The sequence below is a fragment of the Ceratotherium simum genome, chromosome 2 (genome assembly GCF_057802395.1).
Source record: "Ceratotherium simum simum isolate JZ-2026a chromosome 2, ASM5780239v1, whole genome shotgun sequence".
Taxonomy (NCBI): Eukaryota; Metazoa; Chordata; class Mammalia; order Perissodactyla; family Rhinocerotidae; genus Ceratotherium; species Ceratotherium simum.
This window is the reverse complement of record NC_141901.1, coordinates 54557979-54575849: the sequence shown is the minus strand read 5'-3', so window position 1 is coordinate 54575849 and position 17871 is coordinate 54557979. Positions and strand designations below refer to the sequence as shown.

Genomic DNA, 17871 nt, shown 5'->3' with positions numbered 1-17871 from the left:
CTCTGGCAGTATATCATTGGACAAGTTATCTAACTCCTCTGTGTTGTAGTTAGTTACCCTGTCTGTAAAATGGGGATAATAATAGTACCTACTGCATAGGGATATTGTGAGGATTAAATTAGTTCATTTGCAGAAAGACTTTGAAACTTCACCTGATTTATAAAGTGTTGAGTAAATGCCAGCTATGATGATAATGATGACAGCTGTTGAAGAAAACATGATTGGCAAAGCTGATTCCTTAGCTGAAGGATGTTCGGGTTCTTTCCCATATTGTCATTAGGTAGCACTGGTACCCGGGTTATCTGCTCAGATTGTTATGACAACGCCAACATCTACTCCAGGACCCGAGAATACTGTCCGTACACATATATTGCTGAGGAGGATGTTCTAGATCAGACACTGTCCAGCCTCATGGTTCAGATGCCAAAAGAGACATATTTGACATATTCTCCCCAAGATGCCACTACCCTGGAAAGCCTGGTATCATCAGCAGATGGAGAGATGTCTGCCTTTCCCACCAACCATGAGAGGCTAAACGAGAAGAAACTTTCCTCCACACAGATGAGCAATGGTAAAGGGCACAGCGTTTCTTGTTTGTTTTGTTTTCACTTTTACGTATTTGGTTTTTCCTTCTGTCATATAGATAACACTCATTTGGTGGGAGGCAAACCAAAAGGTATGATGGAGTAATTATCTACCGTAAACTGGTATAAACTAGAGCCAGAGATTTTTAGAGATTAGAGTTACAAAGAAGTCTGTATCCGTAGAATGAAAACGGCTATTGTGGGAGTAACAAGATCACACTTCTAAAAATTCAAAAGCCATATAGAAGAAGCTTTTAAAAAGTTTCATATAGGTGTTAACAATTTTTCCTCCCATCTTTATTTAAATAATGGAGATTCGAAATGCTAAGAATGTAATTTGGGCATAATTTGGTAAAGGCTTTTACTAAGAAGGTTTAAATACTGAGTGTCAGTATCACTTGGCAGGTGTTTGCTCTCGTCTATGAGGTGTTAAAATCAGGGCCTTAAGTGGGAAAGCATTTTTGGTATAGTGTCCTCTGTCCCACATGACCCAGGAAAAGAAATACATGTTTATATTGTGCAGATGAGGCATTTGACAGCAACTAGGTCAGTAAAACAAAACAAAGCAAAACTTTCTAGACCATGAAGGGCACTGCTGAGCATGTTTTCCTGTCCATCCAGGCTTTTCATCAGCTGTCACCCTCCTGTCAGCCTGAAATGGAAGAGCGCTGGAAATAGGGTGGGGATGAGAACCGCAGGTTTACGGAGGAAGATAGTGTATAGCGGTCTTCCAGGGGTGGCTCTGGCAGGAGTAAATGATCTGACGTGGGGCTTTTAAGATGTGCTCTGTTGTTCTTAATTAAGAGACCAATTTTAAAGATTTCTAAGGAGGGTACAGGTCACGGAAAAGTATACTGCTGTTGTTTCTTGTCTTTACATTCAGTGTCCATGAAAGAAATGCATCAACACTAAATCCATTTTCCCATGTCCTAGGAGGGTTACACATACAAAAAGACTTTAAGTAGAACCAAAAATGCAGTGCATCTTTTTCCTAACCTTGAAGGTATCTTAATTGTTAATCTGGTCTGTAAGTAAGGAAATCAGTAAATGAGAGCTTTTTGGTGCATTGCTCATCCTTACCTAGAGTGCTCTAGCTGCTTGCTACTCAAAGTGTGGTTGATCAGCATCAGTATTACCTAGGAGCTTGTTAGAAATGCAGGTCATGGGTCCCACTCCAAACCTAGTCAACCAGAGTCCATATTTTAGCAAGATCCCCAGGTTGTTTGTATGCGTATTAAAGCTTGAGAAACCCTGCTCTAGCTTACTTTTCACGTGGGTTTTATTTTTATTTCTGAGTGTTTGTTTCCAGAATGGTTGGTTAGCTTTTTCTAAAATACATCCTCATGAAGTTAATATAACTTGCAGTAAAGGATCTTTGGGGAAAGAGCTCACCACTGCAGTAAATAAGGGAATGAGAAATGCATATTTGTGAAACCAAAGTAGAGATAATCTGATTTAAAAATAGTCACTACTTTTTTTTTTTTTGTGAGGAGATCAGCCCTGTGCTAACATCTGCCAATCCTCTTTTTTTTTTTTTTTGCTGAGGAAGACGGCCCTGGGCTAACATCTGTGCCCATCTTCCTCCACTTTATATGGGACGCCGCCACAGCATGGCTTGCCAAGCAGTGCGTCGGTGCGCGCCCGGGATCCAAACCAGCGAACCCCGGGCCGCCGCAGCGGAGCACGTGCACTTAACCGCTTGTGCCACCGGGCCGGCCCCTAGTCACTACTTTTGCTTATTATTTTGTTCTTAGAATTATTGGCATGCTGGAAGCTGGAGAAGAATGATTGTTTATTTTTAAAACAATTTTTTAAACATAAGCATTTAATTGTTTAAAAATGTATTGGCTGCACTGAATTAATGATTTTTATCTATGTATCATGCAACTTTCATTACAATATGGCTACTACTAAGTCTCTTTTAGACTTTTTCTCTGTGTCTAAACAGTTATTTTTAAATTGTTTTAGCAGCAGAACCACTAATAGGTGAAAATATATGATATATAACATGGTTTCAGTAAATAATTGGTTAAGTTTGTTGAGTAGAAGGGTTTGAAAGACCATGGATCTAGTTTTCATTTTGTTTTCTTTTTTTGCTTGTTGCTAAGAAGATGGCAAGTGTACATTTGATCTCAGCATCCTTATTCAGGAATATTGAGCATCTTTATTTCTTTGAGGATTTGGGTAAAAGAAAATTGAGTTTTAGAAAATTAATTGTGAACTTCCATTTGCCACTGATAATCTTGTCTTTCATTCTCAGAAACATTGCAGCGGTCTCTGTGGAACATAAGCAAAGAATTAGGCCTGCCTCATGCTCCCTTTTCCCAGCAGCCAGTCCTTGAGTCACCACAACTCCATCGAAATGAAGGCCTGTCAGAGAGTGATCCAGACTGTTCTGCTTCCCCCATGCCCTGTCATCGGTTACATGACCATGCTTTTGATTTTAGTAGGACTCGGAACATTCAAGATGGTAGTGAGGGCACATGAAACTCACTCTAGGATAAAATCTGGGCAAGAACTCTAATTAATTAATTTTATATTTACTACCTCAGAGTTCAGAAGAAATCCCCAAGTCAGCATGTGCTTTAGTCTTTGTCTGCGATTACATCTGACCACACCAGGGTGGGCCAGACATTTGTTTGGGCTTATACCTGATGAAGAAGGGGTAACGGCTGACAGAAATGAGTACATCTAATAAAAAATGTGCCGCACGGGCTGAGGAAGATACAGGACAGACGCGCTTCCTGACGGTTCCACGGGATGTGCCCAGGTGTGCGTTGCTTAATAGTAGGAGTCTGATTGTCTCAACCTGCAGAATGATCCTGAGAAAACATCACTGTTCTGTTTCCTCCAAGGAACAAAAATAACTTGGGAGCCCTCTGGGAAGTATGCCTGGGATTCTTCACTGGTTTTAAGCGTATAGTTGAGACTGGGGCTTTGATATTCAAGGTCTTCAGCAGGAATCCGTGGCTTGACCAACTGTTACCAGGTCAAGAGGTTTTGTATTCTTGCGAATCTTTTTTTTTTTTTTTTGGTTCCTGTCGGCCAGGCATCTCATTGTAAATGTATGTGGATTTATAAATAATTTTTGTATTCATTGACCATATGTGTTGGCTGCAATGTAAATATTTTTGATATGCCAAAATTATATATATTATCCGGTTATAATACTGACAGCAGCTTCTCAAACCACAGACAGCTTTTGTATAACTTGGTTTAGTGAGATCTAAAGACTTTGTTTAAAGTTTTAAAAACATATTTGTTAAGTATATGTATAGAGAGGCAGGGTACCTACTGATTGCACACACACAAACACAATCTTGGTGTAATTAACCACTTTCTTCATACCTGAAGGTTCATACATCTAATCATTTGCCATCTGTTTACAAGTGCCAGCTGATACTACCTTTCTAGCATTAAAAGGCTCTTTCAAAAGAGTAGCAGTCTAGTCATAGCCATATGCAAATAGATAGAGGAAAACTTATTTTGGAAATGTCTTTCAGCAAAGTACTTACTTAACGAGGAAACCAAAGACTGTGTCTTTTCTGTGTTTGTTTTTTTAATATCTCTTCTACCAATGCACAGTGTATCTTAAGGAAGGGAAGAATGCTTTTGTGAGTGGAAGAACATGCAGAGATTCTTTTACTATAAAGCTTTGGAGTGGTCCTTGTCTTGTACAAGTGATTATTTAAGCCAAAAAGTTTTCTCGAATTTCTGATAGCAAAAAGCTTTGGGTAAACAAAGGACTTAACACTCTAATGGAATGTAATGGACTAAAGTTCATTCTTTGTGCTTTTGGATTTCCTTACACAGGCTTTCACATTCTATCCTCTAAATCTAGTAAGTACTAGTTAGTTACTAGATAACTTCCATCACTTAAATGAAAATATCTATTTCTAAGTCATTGTGCATTTCATGGGTTCTAAACCCACATAATTTCTCAGCTTTTTGCCAGGAAGTTTAGCTGAATTTCACACTAGTTTTCAATCCTAAATTTTCTCCCATAGGCAGCAGCACTTCTTTGGCTGTTTTGTACCACCATGCGTTTTCTTTTTTTCCTTTTTAAACTGTTAGCCTCTCTTCATTTTCACTTTGAAATTCTTAAATGTCACTATTTTCCTATCCCTTCAATTTGTGATTTCTCTTCTTACTTACTAGACTGTAGTATGATTTGTACTGGACTGACTTAGAATCGAGGGACCTGATTTAGTTCCTAGCTCTGCTGCTTACTAGTTGTGTAATCAAGGGCAAATCCTTTTACGTCTCAGCCAGATTTCCTCATTTATGGAATGAGGGCATTTTACTGGATGCTTTAAAGCCGTTTCCAGCTGTAACATTCTATGAATCTGTGATCCCTCCAGGAACCAAAGAGGATTATGATATTCTAATAAAAAGCTGCTTTCATGAAATGTTTGTTAGAATAGAACAAGAATGATGCTGCTTGCTCTGACTTGAGCCAGATTTATTTCCTCTAGCAGGAGTAGTGGTATAAGAAATACTCATGAGGAGAAGAAATATTCTGCTGAACAGTTATCAGTAAATGTAAAGAATCTTATCTTGATTGAAAATCACCCGTTGTTCTCTAGAACAGCAGGTCTGAGGGGTAGTGTTACAGCACATCAGAGTGTCAGAATCAGTTGAGAGGTTTGCCACAGCTAATTTGTAACGTTCGTGACTCACCTTTCTAATGTGACTCACCTTTCTAATGTAGTCAAGGTTATCCCTATAATTACAGTACTCTCATTCAAATTCTGATAAACTTTCTTGAATGAAAAGGGGAGAGTTAGAGCTAGGCTGTAAGTGAGTGTCTGCTGTCGTGTGTGAGAGACAAAAAACAAAAAAAATATGAACCAGTGCCCTGGAAAACTTACAGTGTATGAGTGCTGCCTCTGTGCTGCAGCAGTGGTCCTTCTACTGCCAGTGGTGTCCAAGTCTGGTCTCCTGAATGGCTAGGTTCTCCATTATGTCAGCTCAGATGGTTGAGACACCCTCCCAGATATTGCTAGCTTGTCTGAATAACAAAAAAACTAGCCTAAAAAACTAGTCAGGAATTTAAATGTGAATAGCTTACCCCTGGTCTTAAAAATGTAATAATAAATTTAACAAATTCTAATCTTAGGAGAAGGAATTCCTGAAACTTTTCGTTATTGCGTATGTTTTTGACCAAGCAGTGATTTAACCCTCTCCTGTAAGCAGGATTGGTAGCTCATCAGTATTTCTTCCCAACAGTATAATGTCTGCCTACTGCCAGTTTAATCAGGGATGTTGCAAAGCAAGGCAAACTAAAATGCTGAGAGAAATACTCTCTGCCCCCCCTCCCCACCCAGTTACCATTTCATATCATTGGGGATACATAAACCCTCTTAATTTTGTTGTGCCCCTCTTAGACTGCTTCTTCCAGTTTACCTGGAAGAAGAAATAGCATTTTCCTTAAACTCCAAGCCTTACCCACACAGGTCTACCCTTGAGCCGTTGGCTTTCTGTCACTGTACAGCTTCTAAAGTGCTTTCCCTAGTATGCAGGTTACTCTGTAGAAGAGGAAAGATCAGAAACCCAGCCCAATGTGCAGTTCCCTCTAATGTGCCATCTCAGAATGCTATCAATGTGTATTTTTCTGTGAGGTAACTTTCATGTTTAAAAATAATTGCCTTTACGTTGCGCATTGGGAGGATGTAAAAGGAACATTAAGATGTCGAGCAACTTAGAATCTGTTATCCATTTTCCTAAAAAAAGGGAGATATGATAAAACTCTTTAATTACTTAAAGAGTTGCATATGAAATAAGGATTAAATTCACTCTGTTTATTCCAGAGGACAGGGATCATATCAGTAGGGCAGAAGTTACAGGGAGATACAGTGTGTACTTGCTAATAATTCTATATAAGCTAACTCTCTAACAGATTTGTCTGACAATTGGAATAATCAGCTTTCCATGGGAAAAATAAATGCAGAAACTAAATAATCATGTGTCAATAGCATTGAAGAAATTTCTGCATTGAGGTGGAATATGGGCAAGATGACTTTAAGGTCTCTTTCAGTTTTATCATTGGAAATCTCCAGAAGCAGTCTGACAGAAAACTTTGTCCTTCAGAATCCTTTATATTCAGAATCCTTTATATATAGTAAGTGTAGAGCACTTCAGAACTTTTTTTTTAGTTAAAGAATTTTGATCTTTGGTTGACAGAAGGGGCCTGATCTGTGTTAATGTCCGAAAACATGAGACTCTGGGCTTATTCTTCTGAGGAAATCTGTAACTAGTTACTGACACAAACGGCATTACCATAATAAAAATTTTAAAAGCCTATAGTGTATTATAACCCTCCCTTTTACTCTTTGATTAATTTTTATTCCTGTTTCTTCTTGTCAGTGGGACTCTATTTGGAATGGGGATGGGTTTGCGATGTTTAGTTTTATATCCAATATTTTACCCAAATGTGTTATGGCCTTTTCTAATCATTTTAATATCCACAGAAATGCCAGAAGGGTAATGGAGCAACAGAGAGGTAAATTTGCTGTCATTTTATGCTACATCTTGCTTTTTTAATTTTGCTTCTTGATGCAGATGACTGAGGTAATTGTGAAATAGTTGGACCTTAGGAGGCTGAGCTAACGTTTTTTGGCAACCTGTAAGTAATCTTTTATTTTTCTGTTACACGGTGTCTTTCCCAGGTCAGTTTGGCAGATGTTTTTCCCTCCTGCTTCTTCTAACTTAGAACTTTTTTGTTTGGAGTAGTACAGTCTAAACCAACATCAGTTAGCTTTAATTTTCTTTCTTTATATTTTGAACAACTGCCTGGTTTGTTGACAAAAATAACAGATTCTGAATTAAGAGATATATCACAAGCTGCTCTTAACAAAACAACGCCTGAAAGCCCACAAATCATTGTGAGTAGTAAGGTGTGTGTGTGTGTGTGTGTGTGTGTGTAAAAGTGATATTTGGACCTGCTCCCTCAAGGCTATGTGTTGAGTGTTTCTTACCAGTCCTAAGAACCACCACCGATGGGTGGGGTGAAGGTGAAGAAATAGCTCGGTGTGAGCCTGGTTTTCAGTTTTTATCAGCTGTAACGGTCTTGAAAAAGAAATTGATCATCAGGTGTCAAGTGCCCTTGGAATATCTCTTGGCTGCTTAAAGTGGCCCTTGATTCCTAGAGAGACTCTGTCTACCCTCTTATTTCCCCCCTGTTCTCCCTTTTTTCCCCTATCGGAGGATGTCTGTCTGAGCAGCCCTGGTACTAGATGTACCTAAAGAGAGTTATAAGCCAAGTTGTTGTTCAGTGTGGCCCTTTCCTAGTATCTATTTATATTTTCTCACACATGAGAATGTATATTTTATAAAGCATGTGTTTGTCCTACTTGTTTGTCTGCTGTAATATGTCTTCAATAAAGATAAAATACATTATGATTTTCTGGTCTTGCCTAAAGTATAGGAGTGAAATGGTGCATTTTTTAAGATTGTGGTCCTTTTGAGAGGGTCTCCAAATAGCTGTACAAGTTAAAATGGGGAAGAGTTGCCCTTCTCTAGTTCGTACCGTGTTGAAGAGTCACATTCTGCTTTGAGCCTGCCACTGGTCACTTCCTGCAGCTGCGAGCTGCTCAAGGGCCAGCACTGTGTGCTCTCCTGCTTCCTCCCTCATGATGTCCTGGCTGGATGGAAACAAATATACTTAATAGTTCATTAGAGAATGAGTGCTTTCTGCACAGGGAAGAATTAGAAGGCAGCATTTTCTAATTGGTAAATCTTTGATTAACAGAATATTTGAAGAATCAGTATTCTGGTCAGCTTCCTCACTGCACCATGTTGGGGGCTATTTCCTCTCTGAGGGTCAGCTCTGTGAAGGCTGGCCTCACAATACTGACCCCGATGTGTGCTTCTGCTGCACTTTATTCTTTATGAGGCACTTGATTCTTTAGGAGATGATGTTCCACAGACGTCATCTCATTTGAATCTCACAATGCTCTTCAGATGTAGATTGGGCAGGTAATTTTAATCTCCACTTTTTGTAGTTGAGGAAACTGGCTGGGTGAGATTATCACTAATACAATGTCAAAAAGCTTTAGGCAATAAAGGCAGGATTTGAATCCAGATTTTCTGACTGATTCAGGATTTTCCCCACTGTGTTACCTTCCATTCTGAATAGCGTATTCTGTCTCTAGTCTTGGTAAATGTTTCAATGAAAAGTCTTCCAGACATTCATTACTTCTAATATGGCGAAAGTTTGGACTGGAATGTACACTGGAAGCTGATTTTTACTATATTCCTGATAGGAAAACAGACTGTCATTTTCTTCTCATAAGGTAAAATGCAGAAAAAGGCCATGGTTTTATTGTATTTTTTTGTTTTGGCATGGGGCATGCTGGGGCCCAAGTAGTAGTACCCTGATGAGTTATGAGAAATATTTGTTCACACTTAGAGAGAGATTTAGAAGCTTATAACCTAGTGCTTAAGCTATCTGTGCTGCAGGACTAGTTGCTTGGGACCAATATTTTTGTAAGATACAATAAGAATGAGTTTCTGGAAAAATGAAAAGACATGAAACATAAGCATACGATTTTTATTATAGATTTAGCAGATATAAAATTACTCTGTCAGACTGCTGTTAAAGTTTCTAAATACTTATTCTTGATTTCTGTATTTGTCATGGACCAGAAGCAAATTTTGCAGATTGGCACAGATCTGCAGACCACTTTCAGAGTAGCACTGCTATAACCATGTAATAATGGTTGTATGTCATGATGGGGATTGGTCTTACTCATTTCTGGAGGTTCCTTTTAATCTTGCTGGTTTGGAATGGTGGAAGCTGAGAACTGGGCTTCTGTCTAGAGACCTCCCTGACTAGAAGCAACAGTTTTCAGCTTAGCCACCTCCTCCTGCACTAAAGTTCCTCACTTGCTGGGTCGAGTCCTTTGTAGCATGCTGCTTGTTTTGCAGTCCTGCTGTCTTTCTGGCCAGTGTTCTTGAGATGGGCTGCCTTTGACTTGTTTTAAGGGGCATTCTGTCATGCGATAGGCTAAGGGAAGAGGAAGTACATGGATCATTATACTGGGAGGGAGATGGGGCCTGATGTGGACTTGTGGGTAATTGTTATAGTAAGGTTCCTTGGGGGATGTTTCATCCACCACCTCTGCTGCTGTCTTTGTTCAGCCAATCAAGAAATGTTTCTTGAAATCACTAGGACAGAGATTTGTCACTTTGTCTATTTAGTTCACAGACCATTGCTAAGGCTAGTTGCCAAAGCCCTTGGACAAAAAGGCAAATAGGAAGCATTAATCACAATTACTACTAGGAAGAAATAATGCAGTAATAGCCAGTACATTCTGCTTACCCCTTCCAGATACTGTTAAGCACTTCACGTACTTAGAATTTTATCCTTAAAATAATCCCTTTGAGGGAGATATTCTTATTCCCATTTTATATATAATGAAACCAAGAGGTTAAGCAACTTACTCTGTTGCATAATTAGCAAGCAATAGATCCAGGAGGTGAAATTATGCTTTATGATTCCAAAGCACGAGTTCTTTCCCTATGCCAAAGAAAGGAAAAATGTGAGCCTTGATCAAGCCCCTACTTCGTCATTTAGTCTTTGTTATAGGCTGAATTGTGTCCCCTCAAAATAGGCTGAATTTTGTTCATATGTTGGCACTCTAACCTACAGTACCTCAGAATGTGACTGCATTTGGAGATAAGGTCTTTAAAGAGGTTGATTAAGTTAAAATGAGATCATTTGGGTGGGCCCTAATCCAGTCTGACTGGTGTTCTTATAAGAAGAGGAAATTTAGACACCAGATGTGTGGCACAGAGGAAAGACCATGTGAGGACACAGTGACAAGGTGGCCATCTGCAAGCCAAGGAGAGAGGCGTCAGGAGAAACCAAAGCTGCTGACACCTTGATCTTGGACTTCTATCCTCCAGAACTGTGGAAAAATAAACTTATGCTGTTTAAGCCACCCAGTGTGTGGTATTTTGTTATGGCAGCCTCGAGCAAACTATTACAGTTTTCCAATAATCCAGCCAGGTTGGTAGAATTCTTTTATAACTCAGGCTATGTGATTTGCCTAAGGTCACATGCTTCAAAGCCTATGCTCTTTCCAGCGAGCTATACTATCCTCTGACCCCAGTCAATGCATTATATAAAGCCCTGTAGAGAAACTGGAAATGAAAGTGATGAACATACTGGCTGGCATGCTTGCAGTTCTGACACTCTGCACATCCCCAGCCTCACAGAAGTTCAAACAAAAGGCCACTGCAGCCCTGAATGATGCTTGCCAGAATGCAAGAAACCGACATGTGTTTATGGCATAAATGATTGTAAGTTGAGTGCATCTGGAAACAAAGAAGTGAGGTAGTTGAAGCATTCAAGAGTCAGTGCTTTTAAGCTCTTAATTTATTCTTTTCTCCCAAGGAGGAACCAGGTTTTTAAATCAATAAGTAGAATCCCATATGTGGAATGACTGGCTGCTCTTGAGTTATATGCTAGAGCAAGTAGTTTAATTTTGTGTTCTTTTTAAATGCTTCATCAAAGCCAATGTGAATTCTTCTGTCTCAGAAACAGTAGGCATGTGGTTAAGGTCAGCAGTGATAGAGGTTACCTTGAATTATTTATTCTTTTGGGCAGGCTCCAGAGACAAGTGCATGAATATATGTTCCATGCCAGAAACAGCTAATGCAGAGAAGGAATAGAGTTGTCATCAAACTGAAGTACTGCTGCTTCCTAGGCCCTGTTCTTTATACATACAACCTGGGGGTGTGTCAGGGACCACACAGATATGCTCTTACTGAAAAGGAACTTAAGATTCAAGTGTGTAATGTTGAGAACTTTTGACTTTTGGAGAAGCACAAAAGCACAATAAATTGCAGATTTTGGGAAAAAGCAATGCATCATGCTGGCAGAAGTTTTGCCTCCTGGGCCCCACTCCTCCACGAGCACCAGCTTTCTCTCACACTTTTTCTAGACCTTAGTCACCTCTTCCACCTACCAAATGTGTACTGTTTCCTGAAGGTCCCTTGAGCATGAAAGACGAATATCCTGGGAGGTAAGAAGTTTGAAAACTACCCGCATGTCTTCCCCTGTTGAAAATCTTGGTGTCTTTTCCTTTGGGCAGCCCTAATTTGAAGAAGGTGTGTTCATTACCTTTCTCACTCCAAGAGAGGGATTTTGTAAAGAGAAATTCCAATTTACAGAGATGATTGGTTCATTTTGCCCAGAAGTCCTTTCTTGTGTCTAGTTTAAGTTCTAGCTGATGCAAGACTTGTTAGTGAAATGGTCACTGAGGGTGGTGGAAGAATTGAAGAAGGGCGGAGAATTTCTTCTGTAGCTCTTGAAGGCAGGGTGTCGCTTTTAGAATACCTTTGGTTTAAAAAACAAACCTGTTCTCGATTTTATTTCTGTCCCCACTAAGCCTTCCAGTCCTGAATGTTTCCTTCTTATTGTTCTTCCTACTCTCCCCCCACCCCCTAAAGAGTTTGGGCAGAAGAAGCAAGAAACTAAACTCCCAAGTCCCTGTTCTGCCAACTATGGTGGAAGTCCCCTCTTTCAGCTAGGCAGGGGCTGTAGTTTTCTGCAGAGACAGCTGGCTGGTGTATGAGGATTCCCTGTGGTCAGCCAAAATTTAATTTGAGTTTCCCTGGGTTTAACCATTTACCGTATGGTTTTTAAACGTCAGTGGTTTGGAGCACTGCCTTGGATGTACAACAGAGCTGGACTCCAGTCCTCCCTCTACCTCTTATGGGTTGTGGGAGCTTAAGCCAGTCCTTAGGTGCTTTGTGCCTCATTCTCCTTGTCTGTAAAATGGAAATAATCATGTCTACCTTCTGTGGTTGTTGAGAGGATTAGACTAGCTAATGCATATAAAGTATGTACTAAGCACAGTGTCTAGCACAGAACTCAATACATTTTGGCTGCTATTAGCTATTGTTACGGGCACTCAGAATGGAGAATTTCTCTTTCCCTTCTTTTCCCTTCCCTATCTGGAACAGCTCAAGATGGGGAATGTCAGCAGTTTCCCCAGAGTCATTTCACGGGTAGCCCTGGAGATTTGGGTTCCTAGCTGGATTTTATTCAGAAACAAGATAAAATCTGAAACTGTGATTCAGTGAAAAGTGTCTTCAGCTTGGAGTCAGTTGGACTGGGATTCTGACCAGCTCTGCCACTCACTGACCGTGTTATTTTGGGAAGTCACTTGACTGCTGGGTCTTGATGTCAACTGCCAAGAGAGCATTTGGACTGTCATCAGATGCTCTCAGAGGCCCCTTCCAGCTCTAATACTGTGGTTTTTCCAGGCACAGAGAGCCATCCTCACCATGGTCCCCGTTGCGTTTGTTTCTTCCCATTGTTTAATTCTTAACTTGCCCAGGAGGGAACTCACTTTATCAGAAGAATAATAATTACAAACACTTGCGTGGGATTTTTTACAGGGAACAAAGAGCCTGTCTGGCTTAAATGAAAGGAATGAAGTGGGGAAACAAAGTCAGGAGAAATCTATTTGTTTAATTGAGAAGCTTTGAGCCTCCCAGAAAGTGGATTGTGTGAACTGACCTCCAGTGAGCATTATTCCTGAATGAGGGACATCCTTGGTCCACAAATTCCACCTTACAGTATAGTCCTAATGATTGTGTAAGAGTTCTTGCAACAATCTGTGGCATACTGAATTGCTTCTCAGAATATTCTCTTCAGTACTTAGTATGTCGGCTTCATGTCAAGAGAGATGGTGGCATTAGGAAAACTGGAACCAGAATACTTGAGTTCAAATCTTGGCTACTTCGCTTACAGGAAAATTACTCAATTTCTTTTAGCCTCTGTTTCATTTTCTGCAAGACAGCAATGATGATAATACTCATCTCAAGATCTCACGTCAAGATTGTTGTGAGCACCAAGTGGAATTGTTTCTACTGGGGAGCAGCAAACACTTCAGTTATAGTAAATCTAACTTATTTGGGAGTATGGGTAAAGGAAATGGCAACTTCACTTCCTCTGGGCCCTTTGGCCAGTCAGTGGGCAGCATTTTATCCCTGAGGAACAGCTGTAGCTTTTTAATAGAGTCAAATGTCGTTCCAGTTTTCCCAAGGCTCCTCAGGGTTTACCCTAAAGGGAGCCTCTTGTTTGAATTGTTCTTAGTCTGAAGAGGGAGCAGCAGCAGCTGGCAGGCAAAGACGTGTTGTCTCTGTGGGCATTCCCTGGATACTGCACACAGCTGTGCCCCCAAGCAGCCGGAACTGGGACGCTTTGATGGACAGTGGGAGCTTGCATATTTTATGTATCTTGTTTTCCAATTATACTCAATAAGCCTAGTAGTAGGAACCTAAATTGCTGGCCTGGCAAAGGAATGAACACAAAAACCTAAAATAAGAGGATTTTTTAAAAAACTTCTTGCTCAGTTTGGGAGCTTGGCTTACTTTTCTTGATACTCTGCTACCATCTGGCTTGGATTTTCTTCAGGCAAAAATAACTCCATGCTGATTTTGAACTATTGGCTTATCTTTGATGCCTTTGTAGACTCATCCAGCTACTTCTGAATAAATGGCCTATGATATATGTGTGTTCATGCTCAGTGTAGGGCAGCTGATTCCAGAAATGTAAGCAGAATCAGCAAACTCGCAAAAAGGAGGCCTTATCTACTGAGAAACCGTTTTCCCCAGTTAACCAATCTGAACTTTGGAGTAGAAGAGAAGCAGATGGGTCAGGGTCTGGGCTGCAGGGCAAACTGGAGGATTTTCTTGGCGTGTTTGCTTTTCAGACCTAGATTTTTAGATTATGTGAGAAACAGTGACATTCTCACACTGGTCCCCAGCCCTGGAGGAAATCCTGTTCCAGTGGGAAGCTGAGATATTTCAGTCCTTGAATATCTCATCAGCAAATGACCGGGGGACTAGTCAAGAGACTGATGGGGTCCTCTTAAGGGTCCTCTGCCATTTTCTTGCCTTTTAGTCCTTTGAACATGTCTTACTCTCGTTTCCCCCTGCCAAGGCCAATTGTAAAACAAGCCTACATGTTTGTTTGAGCTGCAACTTGCCTCTAGGTGGCGCTTCAGTACAGAGAATGGCCGTGGCTGGTGTCATCTCCGGCCACCATTTCTCAAGGATATCATTATATAAGGGGATTCATGGAAATTGGGCTTCTCAGACTGCACAGTAGAGGGAAGACCTGGCCTTTGTCACTGTTCAAGCTGGGACCTGAAGAGGTCGGATGGCACGGGGCTGCAAAAGCACCCAGGCCCAAGCAACATAGAAGGTTTAGTTTCCTGACAGGACAGAACCCAGAACAGCTTGGCCAGGGCAGCCAGATTTGGACTTGGCCTGCTGGGAGAGTGAGCCCAGGGCTTCAGGCTTTGTCGCCTCGTATCCGGGAGGCCTTGCCCAGCCTCACAGCCCCAGATCCAGCACTCAGCTTGGCCAGCTGCCTGCCCAAGGTCTCCAGACATGGCCGACAGCTCCTGGGTTTAAATCCTCCTCCTCCTCCTCCCCACACACCTCAGTCTCACCTTCTGCTATTTACAAAGCACTTTCCTCTGTGTGATCTCATTTGCTGCTTGCAAACTCCCAGGGAGGAGGAACGGGGTGGGGCCCTCCCTTGCTCTCTGGAACACTAGGAGGACACAGTGCATCATAAAGATCTCATTCCTGGTCTGTGTCTGCCAGCAAATAGGGAGTTCCTTGGGGGCAACTATTGAATTCAACTTACTGGTTTTAGGGCTTAGCACAGTGCTTGGCATTAAAGAGGTGCTCAAAATTATATACTGAATGAGTAAGTATGTACAGATGAAAAAAATCAAGGCACAGTAGCTGGTAGAGTCCAGTCTAGAAGTTAGGGCTTCAGGCTCCTAGGACCAGCAACATTGCTGCACTAGGTACTAATTACCTAGTGTCGTTTTCCAGTCAAAAATACAACTTGCTCAGACATAAAGGGACCCAGGCAGATCTGTCTCCACATCTGGCACTCAAGAACATGAAAACTGTACACTGGGGCTGTTTGCTGTCTGTTGTCTGTCAGGAGGACACTAGGAGATGTGGCTGGTTCTGGGGGAGTGGCTGGACTTTATGAAGCCTGCCTTAAGAGTGTGGGGGGATGGCACTGTCAAACCCCTTCTATCTTTAACTGACAGAATACCTTGGGGCAAAAAGCTCCGTCCAGTTATTATCCAACCCACCCCACTCCAATCCATGAATTAGCACTTTCTTTGTTGTTTAAATGTACATATTTCGGGTAGCTTACAACTCTGCAATGAGACTGCATAGGTTCAAATCCCAGTTCCACCACTTCCTAGCTGCTGGCCATGGGCAAGTCATTTAACCTCTTTGTGCCTCTACTTCTCGTCTTTTGAATGATGATAATAAAAGTATTTAACTCATAGCATTATTGTGAGGATTTAGGGAGTTAATATACACAGAACAATTAGAACAGTCTCCAGCAATAAGTAAAGGCTAGGAAGTGTCTGTTGATCTATCTTTATAGTATTCTGGATTTGAGAACTGGTTTGTGTTCACCCTTTGGGGGCTTTTCATGATTTTGTAGAATTCCATGGAATTCCAGTATTCTAGCTGCCAGGCTTTCAATTTTTTTCCACTCTTTTGAGGTCTAAAGAAGAGAGGAAGCAACTTGAAATGCATTTTTCTGCTGATCAGAGCAGTGGCATTATCTTTGTTTAATATACAGCCTCCCCTGGTGGCTCCTGTCAGAGTTTAAGGGCTTTCTTTTCTACAACAGTGCTCTTGGCATAACACATGGTTGGTGTTTAATAAATGCTTTATGGCAGGAAGGGAGGAAGGAAGATACTGTACAGAGGATAATACTAGTACAGGATAGTTTATACAGACAAGGTCCCTATGGAATTCACACTTGCCCCTAAGACCCACTGACTAAGCATGAAAATCACCAAGGAAATGTGATCAGCTTGGAGGAGAAGGAGGGGAAGGAGGAGAGAGAAGAAACTGGAGCAGCCTGTTATCTGACTGAAAATATCAGTCTTTCCATTGCATATTGTTCCATCAGCTCAGGCCAAGTTGAAAACCTTGCCGCTACTTGGGGACATTGAAGGCATCTCCAATTGCTGTCTGCCCCAGAGTCATCTTTCTAAGGGTAGTTTGTCATTTGTTTTGTAGCCTTTCAGGTGCTCTTCTTTATGCCTAGAGACCAGTCAGCTCACTAGACACTTCTGCGCATTTTGGCAGGAGAAAAAGATGGGAGGTGGACAATCCTCCAGGACAGTTGTTAGTAGAAGCTTTTCTGACCTTGGCAGTCTTATTCCAATTCTTCTGCCAAATGAGACTTTTAATAGATCCTCATGCATAACCCAGATCCTCCAGCCTGAAAGACTTGGAGTAGATAGAATGTAACTAGAGCCTACTCTTGTTTAAGGTTCCATAAGGGAATTGAAATTGAAACTCAACAGAGCTTTTCTAGTGAACACATTAGCTATTTAATCAACTAGGTCATTGATGGTAAGGAGGACTGTCTTAACTGGCATGCCAACTCTGCTTGATGGATAATACCTGCCTGGAGAATTGTGTTAAGAAGGATTCTGAATCTGCATCATCACATCTGGGGTTTAGGAGCAAGTGCTGTGATCAACCAACAATGTCACAGATGCAGAGGAACGGGGAGTAACCCCAGAAGACGTAGATATTTACCTGCTTGAGTTGCTAATGAGAAGAGGAGGCTATTTATTTGGAAGTTGGGAAAACAAAGATGGTTGAATGGTCGACTATACTCATTTAGGTAAATCAAGACGGACCTTGGGGAAAATGTGGTACCAGCCCAGGAAGGAAAGCAAAGAGGAATAAGGGTGCGGGCAGAGTAATGTTCTGGTTCCGTGTCTCTGTAGAACCTTGACAATATTCAAAAACAGTCAGATGGAGAGAGAGCAGGCGTGACAATCTTAGATGGTTGTTCTGAGTTGGAGTTAAGACCTGGGCAGATCCCAGAATAGAGAGTCAAGCCATTGGCAAGTAGATGGAAAAGCATAGTGTTTCCCAAACTAAGTTCCATGAATCACTTAGTATCCATGAGATGATATAGGTATTTTGCCATTAAAAATAGGCAGTTGTGGGAAGGGAGATTGCCATGGTATTCAAGTTTGGGAAACTGTCAAAAATATTCAAGAAAGTTAACTGTAGCCTAAGGTGGCTCTTGGCCAAAGGGGTTATGGAAGAGAAATGTAATAAGCTATGAAAGCAAAAATGTAGGTTGATTCAAGCTCTGAAAGGCCTTGAATGACAGGCTGAGTTAGGTTTTGATTGGCAGCCATGGAGGATTGTGGGCTGGAGATGTAGTGCAATTAGAGCTGGGGTTAGGAAC

At 41.2% G+C, this 17871-nt stretch overlaps 1 protein-coding gene across 9 annotated transcripts in view; it reads left to right on the top strand.

Annotated features, from left to right (window-relative positions):
* LRIG2 (leucine rich repeats and immunoglobulin like domains 2) overlaps window positions 1-7985 on the top strand; it is a 61814-nt gene extending 53829 nt beyond the window's left edge. For all 9 annotated transcript variants that reach the window (XM_087445352.1, XM_087445357.1, XM_087445384.1 and 6 more), the window contains 2 exons: window positions 281-571; window positions 2845-7985. In XM_087445352.1, coding sequence (XP_087301478.1) covers window positions 281-571; window positions 2845-3071 — 518 coding nt within the window. In that variant the 3' untranslated portion in view covers window positions 3072-7985. The remainder of the gene's footprint in view (window positions 1-280; window positions 572-2844) is intronic.
* The last annotated feature ends 9886 nt before the right edge of the window (window positions 7986-17871 follow it).